This window comes from Phytophthora sojae (assembly GCF_000149755.1).
Source record: "Phytophthora sojae unplaced genomic scaffold PHYSOscaffold_6, whole genome shotgun sequence".
NCBI classification, from domain to species: Eukaryota; Oomycota; class Peronosporomycetes; order Peronosporales; family Peronosporaceae; genus Phytophthora; species Phytophthora sojae.
Genome location: NW_009258120.1, coordinates 556,280 through 572,298, shown reverse-complemented (window position 1 = coordinate 572,298; position 16,019 = coordinate 556,280). Strand labels below are relative to the sequence as shown.

The window sequence follows — 16,019 nt, the reverse complement described above, 5'->3', positions numbered from 1 at the left end:
TGCTGCCTTCTTGCTTCCGCATGAGTGGTTCGTAATAGTTAGCGGTAGCATAGTATAGTCTTTGGATTTAGACTTCACTGCTCCATGCCAGTTTTGCCAAGGATCTATCAGTGTACTGACCGATACCTTGAATTAGGTTATCTATGAATAACTTAACCCAAACGACTCTTCAGTATATTGTTTCGTACGTTAGCGGAGACTTTTTACGGAGCTGCCTGATCTCTCATATGTTTTTTTACGGCGGGGTCCACTGTCATTTGCCTCCGTTTCCACATTTAACCGGAGTTCAGCCACCCCTTGAAAAGGGTTCCATGGTCCATGTGCATAAATCGTCGGTCGTCAACTCTTACCTTAAACTTCAACGATTAACGCAATCGTTTGTTTGATGATACAAACGGGGCGATATCCGGTTCGATAAAAAGTTGACCTCAGTTTAATAACTTGTTATACCTTCGAACAAGGTAACATTTGAAGGGTCGCGTTTGGGCGCCGTTCAACATGAGTTCGTGTGTTCTTAAAAAGAGGTAAAATTCAATCGAAATCGCCCCCGGGCAGGCTATGATAGTTCATTTGCCCTACCCCATTCTTAATTGTAATACAGAGGTTCATAAATTGGAGTAAAAAGTACCTGTAAAATGGGTGAAAAGTCTATTTCATTATAAGGGAGGCTATGCCCCAATTAACGGATTTATACGAATAGTGGCCGTTCTTGAATTCACTAGAAATTTCGGCTGGTAGTGCATTTTAGAAGTACTTCAGTTCTGACATTTTTAAGTGCAATTTGAAAAAATAGGACGAAGGAACAACATAGTCTCTCCTTTTAGCCACAAGCGAAACGACCAAGTATTCACAGAGCTAGAGGTGTTGATTGTCGGACGTACTGCTGCGGTACTAGGGTTTCACGTAGGCTAGGATAGGTAAATGACAGTATTTTGTTTTTCAGAAAGCCGTTGCACATACATAGCTTATTTAACTACTAAGTACCTGACAGTAGCCGAAAAAACACTAAAATATCACTCAAACCAACGCTTACTGATTCTCTTATCCACCATATCATCGTCCATATTAAAACACAACCTGCTCAACATGAATTCAATCGCTGGCCAACGTTAATGGTGATCATGCAGTAAGGAGATCGCTAACTGAGTGGCAACTAATATCCTTACATACATTATATACAGCTGTCAGTCAAGAACACAGCTAACATGATTTAAGTTAACTTTCGACAGGATCCTGGCGCTATTGGCTGGTTTCGCAACGAGCGCGACTACGTGATTGGCTAGTGAGGTCAGATCTAGCCAATCAGTGATTGAAGCTACCATTTGAATTCGGGCGCGAAGATAACTCCTTCCCTCCAACCCGCTCAGCGCGATCTCCAAGCACAACGGAATCTGCCACAACACCAGCGCCCTACCCATCCACCCACCTCATGAGCTCCTCCTCCAAGACTAGAACTCGCCTCACCCAGCAGCAGAAGCTGCGTCTGATCAAGAAGGCTGAGAGCTCCCCCGCTGCCAAGTATGAAGACCTGGCCCTTTGGACCTAAGTCGAGTTCGGTCTGCAAAGGCCCCCTGGGAAAGCCACCATCGGCCGCATCATCTCGGGGCGTATCGCGCTGTTGCGCCAGCCTCACGAAAGTGCTCAGCTCAAGAACAAGCCGTCTCCGTTCAGCTACAGATCGATCAAAATATCGTCGAGTTCATCATGCTTGCAGAGGCGGAGGGCATTTGCCTCAGCCGCTGAGGCGGAGCCAGCCTTAAAAAAATGGGAGGGGGCATAGATTTTTTTAAAGTAAAATCCACAACCTACATTTCGATTCTTCTCTTTGTCATCGCTTTAAACTTTTCGAGGAACGAGTCTTTGTCGATGCTGTTTATAAGATCACGCTGGATAGCCAAAACCATCAGGTTTGACATCCAAAGATGTCCCATTGTTGTTCTGAGCCGCGTCTTAATTCTTTTCATGGCTGAGAAAGACCTCTCCGTAGTAGCAGTTGTTACAGGCAGCACACACACCAAGTTAATAATTCGGTGCAAGGTCGGGAACAGCTCGTTGTTATCGGTTCTGACGAGTTGGATGCATAGTTGTTGCGTTGTCTTCAATTTTTGGAACCTTTGGCGATCTTTGCCAAATTGCGAAACCGAGTGGCCTCTTCTCGAAGGTCGTCCAGCTCATCGGTGCAATCATCGTGATAAAATGTTTTAGCCAGCTCAACAATTTTAGTAGCGCTCCAATTCTTGAAATTATCACGTGGGCTGAGCGATCCGCACAATTCCATGAGACTAAGAACTTCTCCACTAAATCGTGAATCCATTTCAGAAATCAGGTCACGAAGGATACAGTTGTATACTTCGTTACGATAGTGAGCTTCTTGTGTAGGCTGGACACCATCCCTGGAGGAGTCCTCTCCTGGAATTCCAGCCCTGCCACACCCCCGACTTCTCATTCCGCGTCGTTTCCACACGTCATTTTTGTCAGGAATGAGAGGGGTGTCGTCAACTTGTATTGATTAGCAAAAGTTGACCGATGAGCTCCAAATCGATTCAAAACTTGGCGAGTTCCCAGTCATAGAACTATCATCGAGCATTCTTTTAGTTCTTTGGATACCTGCTTCGTCATATTCACAGCTGACACGATATCGACGTCATCTTTCTGCAAAACTTGGGACAGCCGATTTGTTTTTCCCAAAACTTGAGTGAGAATCTCCATATGAAATACGAAGTCGAAAGTCCACATCTTCTCTAAAATTCCTGACGCCTCAGCGCGTTTGTGGGGGCTCACACCATCGACCACTACACGCTCCAACACACTTGTAATTGGGGCCCAAAGCATCTTGACTTTTCTTAACGCGCGAATGTGGCAATTCCACCTTGTTTTGCTAAGCCCCTCGGTAGAAGTTGGTTGATTTAAACCTCTACCAGATTCTAGATGTCCTTGATCAAGCATTTTTTCCAATTCCACAGCGGCTTCGTCAATAAGTTGATCTTTCCTTTTACACGAATCACTTACAGTAGTGTGAATCCCTTGCACGGTTTCGACGCATTGCACCACCGAGACCGTGTTCATAGTCACTGCAACTAGGACGAGATTAAGTCGATGCGCGAAACAGTGAACATAGTAGGCGTAAGGACACTGGGAGCGTAGACGTCGCTGAAGACCAGTAATATCACCCGACATGTTGGACGCACCATCATATCCCTGGCCTCTACAGTTCGCCAAAAGCAATCCCCACTTCTCTAACTGCGTTATCAAACCATCGTACAGTGTCTCCGCATTCGTATCGCGAACATGGACAGTTCCAAAAAATCTTTCTCTAATAGTCCCCGTTGCAGCGCACACAAAACGAATTACGATAGCCATGTGCTCTTTCTTCGCCACGCAGCTTGCTTCATCCACCAGAACAGAAAAATATCCATCTGCAATCTCGACCTCCATAATATGCTTTCGAACAAAATCTGCCGCACATTTGATCAGTTCACGTTGAATTTGTGGCGATGTGTACACAGCGTTTTCCCCAGCTAAGGACATTACGCGAGAAAACGATGGCGCGTGCTGTGCCATGAACTGAACAATCTCAAGAAAATTGACTTTATTTTGTGACGTATCCTGTGCATTGTAAAAAAACGTTAGTCCAGTGATGTCATTTCTTACATAAAAATTAAACCGCTCGTATACCTTTTCGTCGCTGCCCCGAAATGCAATTTCCTGTTTTGCTAGGAGAAGGCAGATCTCCAGAATAAAAGTCAGGCGCTCCCGGTTTTGTTGTCGTTCACCAATCTTTTGAGAATTCAGAGCCACACCAACGTCATTCTGACAGGATCTCCGATTGTCGAAACCGATCAGAGCTGAGTGGTGTTTCGAGCAGGTTTTTGTCCCAACATGTTTTGCAAATCCGTCTGTTGTAGTGGCCTTTTTCCCGTTTCAATAGCCCGTTGTAGGTTGTGCATACACTGTGAGCACGCTTTGCTGCGTCATTACTTCTCGGTTGAGGTTGCAGCATAAGCAATACACCGCGTCCGTGGAAGGAGAGTAATCGAGCCATGAATTTTTTTTTCAAACCACTGGGCCCGAAATGCACGCATGCATCCACCGATGTCCCGGGCCGGATATTGCTTGAGTTGCGGTTGGTAAGGACCGAGGCGAACGTAGGATTGTATAACGTCACGCAGTAGCTGAGGATCGGCAATCAGCTGCTTAACGAAAAATATATTTGGTGGTCTGTGAGCAGGATCCCGCCTAACAAAGTCTCCAGCGGAACATTCTCCGGCTCTATCAGGAATTTTGTTGAGCGAACACCATTCCAACGCTGCTTGCTCTTGTTTTTCGCGCAGCGTTACAGGTTGGGGTCGTGGCCCAGGATCTGATTCAATACTGCGGGCCTTGTCAAAGTCTTCGGGCTCTTGACGGGGCTTCTTCACAAAGAAGGTCGTGATTGCCGGTTGTTTCCTCTTTCCTTCCATGTTATTATCAACTAAGCGGAGGAACAGTGTGAACTTCATGCATGTGCCGTCTAAATAAAAAAAATCTAAAAAAATCGAAACGCCTTCGCCGAAAAATGGGGGGGGCGCATGCCCCCCCCATTTTTGTCCCTGGCTCCGCCCTGATCATTGCACCGCTGAGGCTCAGCGGTGCAATGATCGTCTTCTATGCTACGGTGCTAGCCAAGACGTTGGGCATCCCTAGACATACAGTCGACTTACTAACTGCCATGAAGTGGTGCGAGTCTGCGTGGGATAATGTGTCAGCTTCTACGATTCAGAAGTGCTAGTTGCACTCCACGCTCATTAGTAAAAGCAGTGTGTCATTTATTCTTAACTAAATCAATACATTGTTCTTTCTTTTTCCACTTGTTCGCCTGAATAGCCTTTACACTCCTATTCATATCAGAGGTCCCTTATTGACGCACATTACTGTAAGATGGAACCTGTACTTCCAGCCGACCGATCAAGTGCACGAATTAAGACCGTTTGATACTGAATAGGAAGGTACACAAAATCATTTGGTTATACTTCGGTAGTGTGACCCGTACGACCCAAGGGCATCTCCTGAGCCTGCTTCGCAACCGCAGCATCTGTCCAGAAATTGCACCGCTATTACATAGTAAGAAGAAACTGATTTACAACATAGCACACGGGAAGTTGGGGATTGTAGCAAGCTAGCCAACCCTGACGATCTTAACGATGTCGATGTCGTCTACGTAGATGTAGCCGCGATTATTGACGATTCCGGTCGAGTTGAACAGGGTACCGAGCTCCATCAACTTACTGGAACGCGTTCTCGAGAGACGGCATCACCCTCAAGTACTGAGGGAAACTAACACAATCGAATACCTCCTATCACACGATAGCTCTTAAATCCGTACTTACCACCCGGGGCTACTCCAACCGGGGCGACAAAGTAATCGGTAATATGAAATGCGGGGCCTTCCTGGTCTGGACGAGCTCAACCGCAAACAGGAAATGAAATGGGATGGATCAACCTCGGGTTGTCGCCCGGTACTCACCCCAACTTGGACTGGACTTTGTTGCGGGAGCTCGACCCTGATGTCACAGTTGCTGGGCCCTCACACGTAGACTTAGTCGGTCCTCCGGGAATGCACGCCCGGTAGGCTGCTCCAACTCACTTGCGCGATCCTTGGCAAAACGAACTCTGTTTATATGTTATCTGTGGTCTCTCTCTCTGTCTGTCTGGCTATCTTCTGTTGATCTTTACATGCACTCTATCTTGACTTGTCTTCGCTATGGTCTTGTCGTCGTAATCGTCCGCGGTCCCTCGTAACATACTTCCAGCAAGTATAATCATCACTGGGTACGCAAGCGAAGTTCAATGTTCCACGGAATCCGAACAGATCTTGGCTGGTCGGCTTGGTCGGTCGGAAACATCTTGGACTTTGTATACTGCATCTTCACATCTGGGATGGTATCTTGGTATCTCCATTCGGGATTCATGATTATCTCCAAACGGGATCACACTCCACTTGGGCTTCACATCCGGGATGTCTTGGACAGCTTCACGGTTTCTGGGTCTTCACTAGATCCGGTCGGGCTCCTCTTGCGTTGTACAGTGCACCAAGAGCAGGCGGCCTCCAGTCGGAGGCACTTCTACGCTCCCTTGGGCTTTGCCTCTCGTTCGGTACTTGGTTCCAGCCGGGGTCCGCTCTTGGGGACATCTCCATCCAGGGTCACCAAACCTTGTACACTGCCAACGCGAGTCCGGCCGGGATCCGCTTTTCCCATACGCCACGTGTCGCTGCCTCCCTCTCCCGTAGTGAGCCTCTGAGCCAACCAATCACAGGCGCAGCTGGGGGAACCCTCGAAAATCTCCAATCCCATCGGGTCAACCGCCCCTCTTGTTACGATCCATTGTAGAGTTCATTCGGCGAATCGATCGATCATGACAAGATCTCACGATCCGAGCAAGCCCAGATGGGGATGTCTTCAGTCAACTCCCAACTGTGGCGTCTCTTCTTTGCGCCCTGTCCCAACCGGGTCGCTTTTCATCAATTTCTCTTTCCAGTCTGCGGCAACGATATCTCCGCTCACAACGAAATCTGCGCGCCACCACTCACACCATGGACGCCCCCGCATCGAGCGCCGACGCGCCGCTTATCCCAGCGCAACTCCCGCCTTCTGCTCCTCCGGTGAGGGGTGCGGAGGCGGGCGCGGGCAACGGCGGCGGCAGTCTGGCTGCTAGCGGCGAGGCCCATGTGCCGGTCAAGGCCGGCAGCCCTGCGCGCAAGGTCGACGAGCAGGAGGGCACAGGCAACAGCAACGACATGGACGAGGAGGAAGAAGAGGAGGAGGAGAGCGCGGCGTCTTCTGCGAAGATCTCGCCTCTGCACACCAACGACCGGCCCGTCCGAGAGGACGAGGCCATGGAAGAAGCCCCCATCCGGGATCCTCTGCACGAGCGCACGCCAAGCGTCACGGCTGCGGTGGCCAGCCTGCTGTCGTTCGATGAGGTGATCGACTTCAAGGCGTTTGGCATCCTCTCGTCAACCCATCCGGGATCTCAAGAAGTTGTCAACATCCTGCCTTCACGCCACGTTCTCCCGCCCAAGCGGCCTGGTGACGGCAACTCCTACCTGGTCGCGTTCATTGGCATATCAGTCGGAGCGCTACATCCAGGAGGGGTATGGCGGCACGGAGGCGTTAGCAATCTTCGACGGCTTCTCCGCCCAGGACCTCCACGACTTGGGTAACCTGGTTGGCAGCCAGACGGAGCTGCGCAATAACTTGCTGCGCCCGCATGCCAACCGGGAGTCTCCCAGGCTGCCGCAGCTCGACCACTTTGAACTCGTTGCTGTAGCGCCGGGAGTCCGCCTCTGTGCTGGCCCAGTTCCCAGTCGGGCGCTTCGCGGAAAAGTTGTTCTTCACGACGTCTCTGCTTCATCGCATCCTCGACCGGGCACGGCGTGGCGACATCCCCATTCAAGGGCCGGTTGAGGTATCTCCCGGCGGGGGCGCCACCCTGCAACAGCGTTACGACAGGCTTGTCGACGAGCACCGGTTCCTGCAGATGTATCACCAGCGTGAGGTGGCTGCACTCCGGGCGGAAAAGGTGGAGCTCCAAGCCCAGCTGGAGAAAGACTTCGCCTTGGCGGTGCAAAGCCATCTGTATAAGGAAAAACATGCTGCGCAACAAGGTCACTGAGGCTGAGGCCAAGCTCGAGCGCGCGATTCTGGCCGTCCACCGTCTGCGTGTTACCAGCCAGGAGGATGCTTTCAACACCGACCGGCTGATGCAGTTCCTGAACCAAGGCGGGGCTGCCACTCGCGGTCGGTGGCGTAGGCTGGTGCGTCTGCTTCGTCACTTCCAACGGGGGTCCACGCCTCCCGCGCACTGGGTCACCAACATCACCGTCGAGGCCGCTGACCGTCCGTTCAGGATGATCCCGCCCTATCCGGGCCCAGTCGACCCGGACGTCGAGGACGACGATGATAACTACCAGGCGGGCAGCGGCAACGGCGACCAGGATGGTGATCGTGAAGAGAAGTCGGAGGACAATCCGCCCACTCCTCTCCGTTCGGATTTCCCACCTGCAGATGGGTCTCCGTCCAAGCCCAGGCGGCGTACGTCCAAGGGGTCCCGTTCGGGGTCATGTCCACGCGGTATGGCCGAGCTTTCCAGCAAGCGTGGGCCGGTGTACGTCCAAATGCGACCCACGGTCCACCCGGGATCTGATTTGCTCCCTCTGTCGCCCCAGACGGACTTCAAGCGCCTGATTTCCGACTGTGCTGCATCCCTGCCGGAGTTTTTCCCTTGGTCGGATGTCCGGCTGGATGTCCAGTTCGTCATGCGGATGGACCATGGGTACGAAGAGGCCTTGGACATCCTCCGTCAGGATTGTCCGGCCCACCAGTATTTCCCAAAGCCTTGGCTGCTGGCAATGCTGGTCAAGATGGTGTACCATGGCACCCTGGACGACACCCTCTGGACGCGTCATGCCCCCGAGACCTTCTACAAGATGGCTGAGGTCATGCTCCAGGGACGTCTCCGGTCGGGTTTGTATCCGGAGGAGTTTCCGCCACTGCGCAACTTGGCCGAGGAGGCTGCTGCCGAGATGGAGATCGTCGAAGTTGACGGCTCCAGTGAAAGTGACGACTCTCGTGACTCCGACTACGAGGACAAGGCCAAAACATCTCCATCTGGGAAGAGCGCGGATGGGCCATCCAAGGCGGAGTCCATTGACGAGAGCAGCTCGTCGGACAGCGACACCGATGAGGAGCAGCCGTCCAAGCCCAAGCGCAACCCCAAGCGGAACCGCGTTCAGGCATCTTCGGACAACTCCTCTGAGGACGAGCTCCAGTCGTCTTCCTCATCCCAGCGTCGGTCTCCTCGGTTGTCGTCCCAGAAGGAACCCCGGTCGAAGTTCGCGCTGCAGGATAAACCTGATCGACCTTCGTCCAAGAAGAACCCCAAAAAACGCAGCCGGACGTCGAAACCCACACGGGAGGGTGGCAAGTCGCCCCTGGCACAGAAGTCTTACGAGGACCTGAACAGCAGGGAATTGGCGATCATCGAGACCCCATCTGGGGACATTGTCTCGTGGCGTCGTCGTGGTGTCGGCACTCGTTTCTCTCCGAAGAAAGGTGGCATCGAGGGCCAGACGCCTGGGTTTCCTAACTACGCACCTCAGCAGCCTGATACCAAGTACCTGGCCAGGCGTTGGCCTCCAGTCGAAGATGAGTATGCGGCCCTGGTCGAGAAGGAACCCTGCCTGGAGATGTTTAACAACCGGGTCAAGGTCATGTACTTCCACCGCCGGGACCAACTATCCCCAGCTGTGATCCGCATCCTGGACCAACATGTGGAGTACATGAAGGATCACCTTCCAGCCTTCTGGCACATCCTGCACTGGTTCATGATGATGACCAAGCCTGAAGACGACGAGAAGTGCGACGACCTCACGATCTACGAACGGGCTCAAGATCTCCACCGCAAGCGCCAGGCGCTCCACGACGGGGTTGCGCGCACCTTCGAGGCCCGCATCAAGCGTCTGATCAAGGCCGGCATGCCGAAAACGATGGTCTGGGAGCCTGGATTCTGGTTGTACCCGTGCAAGATCTGCTACCTGTACTTGGTCGACGAATCAACCAAGAAGGACGATGGCACGCGTTACACCCTGGCTGACCAGATCGCGATGGCCGAACTCGAAGACCCCGGCCGGACTCAGTGGACTACCTGTACGGATGACGAGCGTCTGGCGCACGTCCCAGCCAAGATCGTCGACAAGATGCTGCTTCCAGAGCACGAGCGCGTCAACAACTGGGTCTCGACCAAGTTCCAGTGAAGTCATCCTCCCATCCAGCATCCACAGCGGTCTTGGATGTAGCTGCATATCCGTAGCGTAACACTTTAATTCCACAATCACCGTTAACGTCTTCGCTGTCTTCATCGTTTCCTTCTTCGGTCAGGTTATCCAGGTCGGTTCAACCTTGAGCGCAGCCTTGTTCATCTCTTGCCGCTTTGGCACCTCCTTCAGGGCGACATAGTCAACTTCATACACTCGTCGTCAAGAACTCCATTCTCGCTCGGGTTACTCTCCATAATCACAACTCCATCGTTGATTCGCTCCATACAAATTCACAATCAATTTTCCGTAATTCACACATTCACATCCAGGCATTTCGGGTCTCCGTCTGGGAATCTCCAACTGGGATCAATACTCCCAACTGGGGTCGCTTCATTCGGACTTGACCACTCCCAACTATTGTATGTTAGGGTGGTCGTCCCCAGCCTGTATGGCTTGGAACCGCGCTCGGGCTTTCGCCCCTTGATTGAACTCATACAAGAGCGCTCCTCAATTCAGCTGTGCCATCGGTATCCATTCAGGCTCATCGTACCCCTTCCATTTGATGAGATACTCTCGTGTCCGTTTGGCCGTCCGCGTACGCTTGTTCCACCTGAGATCCATGATCTTCTCCACTTCGTACTCGTCATTCTCGTTGTCCGCTTCCCAGCTGTCTTCGGGAAGAAGTGCGGTGTCAAAGTCATCGTTGTCTTCGATCTCCGGTTGGATTATAGGCCGTTTGGGATACAACGCCCGGGATTTCAGTCGACTGATGTGAACCCAAGGGTTTACACGGTAACCCGTGTCCTCAACCTTGTGCCTCACCCGGAACTCGTCAACCACTTCGGCGATCCTGAATGGACCATGCCACAAGTGGGCCAACTTGCGACTCAGACCCGGTTGCACTTTTGGGATGTACAGCCAGACTGCATCCCCAACGTTGAAGCCTGCCTTGAGCCGGTCTGACAACTCGTTCCACTTCCGGGTTTGCTCTTCCGAGCGAGCCCGTTTGGCCTTCCTCTGGAGGTCTTCTGCACATGCCCGAGCGTAGCCGTAGTCCCGCTGGAGTTTCCTTCGCCACTCATACGCGGTCCGTTCAGGGACACTGGAGGGTTTAGGCCCCAGCATAGCTGAGATCGTACTCTTGGCGTCCCAACCGTGGACCAGGTAGACTGGGGTGTCCAGCCGGGTTGCATCAAACGACGTATTGAGCGCGAACATGAGTCTCTCTGCGTGGTCATCCCAGTCGCTCTGGTAAGCTTCTGCGATGTAAGCCCGGATGGACCTCACCACAGTCTGGACGGAACGTTCCTGCTGTCCATTCGCCTGGGGTCGGTATGCCAACGTAGCTCGCTGTCGGCTACCCAGAAGTTCCCTGAACCGAGTGAAGACTTCACTCATGAACCTGGGATCCTGATCGTGACGCAGTAGGGAGCTGGCTCCGAAGCAGCGGAACACCCTCTCCTCATACGCTTCAGCGACATCCTGAGCGGTGGTAGAACTCATCGGTTTGCACATAACGAAACCCGAAAACGCATCCTGGAACAGGAGCAGAACGTGTTACCCCGTTCGGACTTCGGCAAATGGGTCACGAAGTCCATCGAGACCACTTCGAAAGGCTCTCCGGGCTCGATGTTCCCGGGCGAAGGTCCTGGATTCGGCGGGCGCCCTTTGCCACTGGCGCAGTCGGCGCACTCCTTGACGTATCTTTCAACATCTGCGTACATCCCCGGCCTGTAGAACTCCAGTCGGAGTTTCTCGTGCGTCCGGGTTATTCCCTCATGGCCACCTTGGAAATCCTCATGGGCGTAATGCAACATGTCCAGACGGAGCGCTTCCGGTACGACTAGGCGCAACTCGTCGGTCTTGTCGCGAGGTTGGTCCCGATTGGACCTGACCAGTCGATACAGTACGTCCCGAACATCCAACGCAAATAGGTCTGCCCGCTTGGACAGCTTGCGGATCTCCAGCCGGGAAAAGTCATCCAGGTCGCCCTTAAGGAACTTCTTCAGATTGACCAACTCGGGGTCAGCGTCCTGGTGCACCTTGATCCGGCGCCACCTCTCCGCTTGATACTCAAGTGGGTTCATAGGCTCACCCCGGTTGGAGTCCTCGCGGCTCTGGCTACGAGTTAATGCGGCCATGACCCTGGCTGCCATTGGCAGGGGAGCTGACTCCGGCCCGGGACCAGCATCATCCGGCACTCCAGTCGTAGATTCCCGACTGGGCTCGTCGGGGGGATCGTCGCTCGGGGCCACTTCAGGCTTCATGATCTGTTCGTGGATACGAGAGACTCGCCCCAGATGTTCCATCTCGTCCGGGTCATTTATCGCACAGGACTCTCCGAGCACCAGTGTCTTGGACGTCAAGTAATCTGCAGCCTGGTTGTACTCTCGCTTGACATGTACCAGCCGGATCGAGGCGAAGTTCCGTTTCATCTCCTCGTACTCGGCCAGACGTCGCTGCAGGTTTGGCAGGTTGCAGTTAATCAGTCCTTGAGCCTGTTGGATGACGATCCGAGAGTCTCCGACAACAACCACATCCGGGATACCCCGGTCGTGGATCATCTTCAACCCATCAGGAGGCCGAGGTACTCAGCGTCGTTCACCGTAACATCATCCAGGATGAAACCCCGCGCGGCCAGGACTTTCCAGCCGGGGAGCTCCCAGATGATACACCCACAACTTCCTCGCCTCGTCGATGTCTTCGCAGCTCCGTCGAAACTCAAGACGTATCCAGCGAAATTAGCCTCCAGCATCTCCACACTGATCACCGGTGGGGGTTTCACTTGACCCTTGGCCGGGATGAGCGACTCAGCAACCTCGTCCATGTGCTCACGCGGCGTTATGCCAGCGCCCATGATTGCAGCCAGGCCGTCTTCGTCTCGCTTCACCTTCTGCACTTCCAAGTCCCAATGGGATAGTGTTAACCCCCACCGGACATGTCGCCCGTCGGCGGTCTTGGACTTCAACAGCCAGGACAGTACTGAGTACCTGGTGTACACCTTGATCGGGCAACCCTGGACGAGAGTGTTAAACACATCCAGAACTCGCATGACAGCAACCGCCTCCTTCTCGGTGATGTGGTATCGAATCTCCGCGTCGTTCATTACGCGCCCCGTGAACCTCACAGGCTGGATCACTCCATCACACTCCTGGCCGAGGACAGCGCAGGCGGCCCAGCGGTTATTATGCGGGATAATCACGAATGGCTTGGTCCGGTCGGGGTGTCGCAACAGGGGTGTCGACACGATCTTCCGTTTCAAGATCTCGAATGCCTCCTTCGCCCTTGACAGATCCCGGCCGGACTTCACTTGATCATCCGTAAGCTCGTACAGTACTGCAGCCACAACCGGGAAATCCTCAATGAACTTGTGATAGTAGTTGAGGCTTCCGAGGAATGACTGAACTCCCTTCAGGGTAGACGGGAACGGTAAATCCTGAACGCCCTTCGCGATCTTCGGAGTCGCGTGCAGTCCTTCGGCACTGATCTCGTGGGAGAGATACGGGATACTCACCTTCCCGCACTCACTCTTGGGCAGGCTGACAGAGATGTTCCAATAGCGCAACCGGAATAGCAGCGCATTCAGGTCCTCACGCAACTGATCCCAGGTGGGCGCCCCATGCGCAATGTCATCGATGTAGGAACTCCGTCCGAGGACAGGTCCCAGCTGGGACGGCATCGGGATGTTGCGTTGGAACACAGTCATCTGCTCCACCAGGACGGGAACACTAGCTCCAGCCTTCTCCCGTTCGGATTCATCCCGGACGGACGGGTCCAAACCGAGGAACTCGAGTACATCCGGGTCCACCTGCTCTTCTTCTTCCCGCGGGAGACGCACGAAACCCCAAAGGCAGTTGGTGATCACCGCCTGATACACAAGTGGGGCATTCTTGAGTCCAAATGACATGCGTACCCACTGGAAGTGTCCGAATGGGCAGATGAACGCGGAGATTAGCTTCGCACGTTCCGTCATCCGGACCGCCCAGAACCCGCTCGCCATGTCCAGACTCATGAACCACATAGCAGCTTCGAATCCAATCTGAAGATCATCGATCAGGGGCAACGGGTAGCTAGAAAGCCGGATGAATCCATTAACCACCCGGTAGTCGATGCACATTCGGATGTCCACGCCATTCTTCTTGAGGACGATTACAATCGGGGAAGCCCACGGCGACAGCGACATCTCGATCAGACCCGTTTCCACCAGCTTCTTCAGGAGCTCGTACACCTTCATCATCAAGTGAGGGGCAATGGACCTTGGTCGTTGAGCAACGGGTTTTGCGTCACCCACATCCAGGTCACACACCACGCCCCTGGCCGGGGCCGGCGCAGCATTGCCATCCCCAAGGGAGATCTTGCGGTGATACTTGAGTATAGAGCGCAACTTTTGTTCCCCATCCGGGGTAGTCCGTCCGGGCTCTCCAACATCAGCCTTGTCGATATCACACTCGGGGCTCAGGTCCTTCAACTCAGGAAGCAGGGCCAATTCGTCACGCAACTGGGACAACAACTCGCTCCCCTCGTGCACATACACTCCAGCTTCCAGGTCGAGCTCCTCCTGATTGATTCGCATGCATCGATTGTGCTCTTCCTCCAGCTTCCGCAGCGGGGTACTAGGCATCGACGCAGTGGGTATGTCAGGTTCTTCCCGGTCGGATATGTTTTCCGAGCGGTCACCATCCAGGCCGGACTCGGCCAAATCAGAGACGCTCAGGTTCCACTCATCAGAACTCGGATCAGACTCAGCTGCAGTGCCGACATCGCTGTGAGCGTCCTCGACAGTCGGACGTCGACCGGATTCCGCTTCTTTATCATCTCCATCCGAGACTCCCTCGACGGATCCCGCCTGGGACTCAGCGTTGCCCTGCTGGAGCATCACCAGCCGGTCCGTCCGGGACCCCGACTCAGGCCGTAGGAGAATCCTGGTCGGCCATTCACGCTGCGGCCTTTCCACGGCTGGGGGTTGCCGACTCCACTCGAGCTCGAGCTGCTCTTGCTAACGTGCCTCTGCTTCCGGAGACACAATGTTCTCGTAGATCAGCTGCTGTCACTCCTGATACCGTTTGCTTCCTGGCCGGACAAATCTCCCAAATCGGGGAAAGTGCCCAAACTCGACGATCCGGGCCACAGGAGTCCGGTTGTCAATCCACACTCTCTGCTTGGAGATGTTCACCACCTTCACCGAAGACGCCCACGACTTGGTAGCATACAGGATCTTGGTGACCCAACGATCACCCCGGCCGGCCCACACAACATCCCGTTGGGGTTTGGTCTGGCCGTACCTAACCTTCACGATCGCATGTTCCCCCGGACGGAGATAGATCCCCTCATCCGGGGTTACCGGGAGATCCAAGCCCATTTTGTCGCGGCGCGGACCATCACACATCACAACAGTTTCTTCGTCCGGGAGCTGCACTAGTCCTTCTCGCACGCTCAACCACACTCGAGCCGCATACATGAAGTTCATCCCCAGAAGTACTTCCAATCCTTCGCCGATACTCGCCAACCAGACACTCATCACATACACCACGCGGAATCCCAGAGTGATCTTCACCCGGGCATACGACGTAATGTTCGTGGGAGCACCTCCTAATCCGGACACCCTGATCGGCTCCGGCAACATCCGGAATTTCAGCTTGAGCCTACGCGCAAGGTCCAAGCTAATCATGCTTCCAGATGCACCAGTGTCCAAGAGTATCCTTGTTCGGAGATCGTTCACCGCCCCATGCACTGTCGCCACTTCATGACTCTCTTCAGGCTCGTGATCCTCCCACCCTCTGTCCGGGCTGTAGGATGACTTCGACTTGATCATCGCCATCCGGGTTTTCCCGTCCAGGATTCGTACAGTTGGGGTCGTCAAACTGGTCCTGAAATATAGCTGACATGCATTGGTGGTTATCCGGTTTTCTCCTTCTCAACTCGGGTCCGACATTAACTAAGACACACAATCCTTTGGGTTTCGCCAGCCCGGCGCGTTCTGGATCCCCATCCAGCGTGCTTACTAGTTTAACGGCGACCCCGGAGTGGCCTCTTCACCCAGCAGTTGCTTGCGCAGGGGTGGAGGCAGGTCTTGCAACATCCCTTTCCGAGCGAGTTTCTTCACGGCTTCCAAGGCTTCGTAATCTCCACAGGTTCCTTCATGAATCTTGCCACAGCGTTAGCACGGCTTCACTCGACACGCGTATCCCGGATGACCCTTCCAGTTGCACCGGTCGCAAACGAT

General features: G+C 53.8%; 1 protein-coding gene across 1 annotated transcript; it reads left to right on the top strand.

The window, feature by feature from the left end:
• Window positions 1-6,571: 6,571 nt before the first annotated feature.
• On the top strand, window positions 6,572-9,793 carry PHYSODRAFT_334767 (hypothetical protein; the record flags this gene model as incomplete). The annotated part of the gene is made up of 4 exons (XM_009532058.1): window positions 6,572-7,087; window positions 7,128-7,304; window positions 7,339-7,602; window positions 7,646-9,793. 4 exons carry the CDS (start codon window positions 6,572-6,574, stop codon window positions 9,791-9,793), a joined length of 3,105 nt encoding a protein of 1,034 aa, XP_009530353.1.
• Between the last annotated feature and the right edge of the window lie 6,226 nt (window positions 9,794-16,019).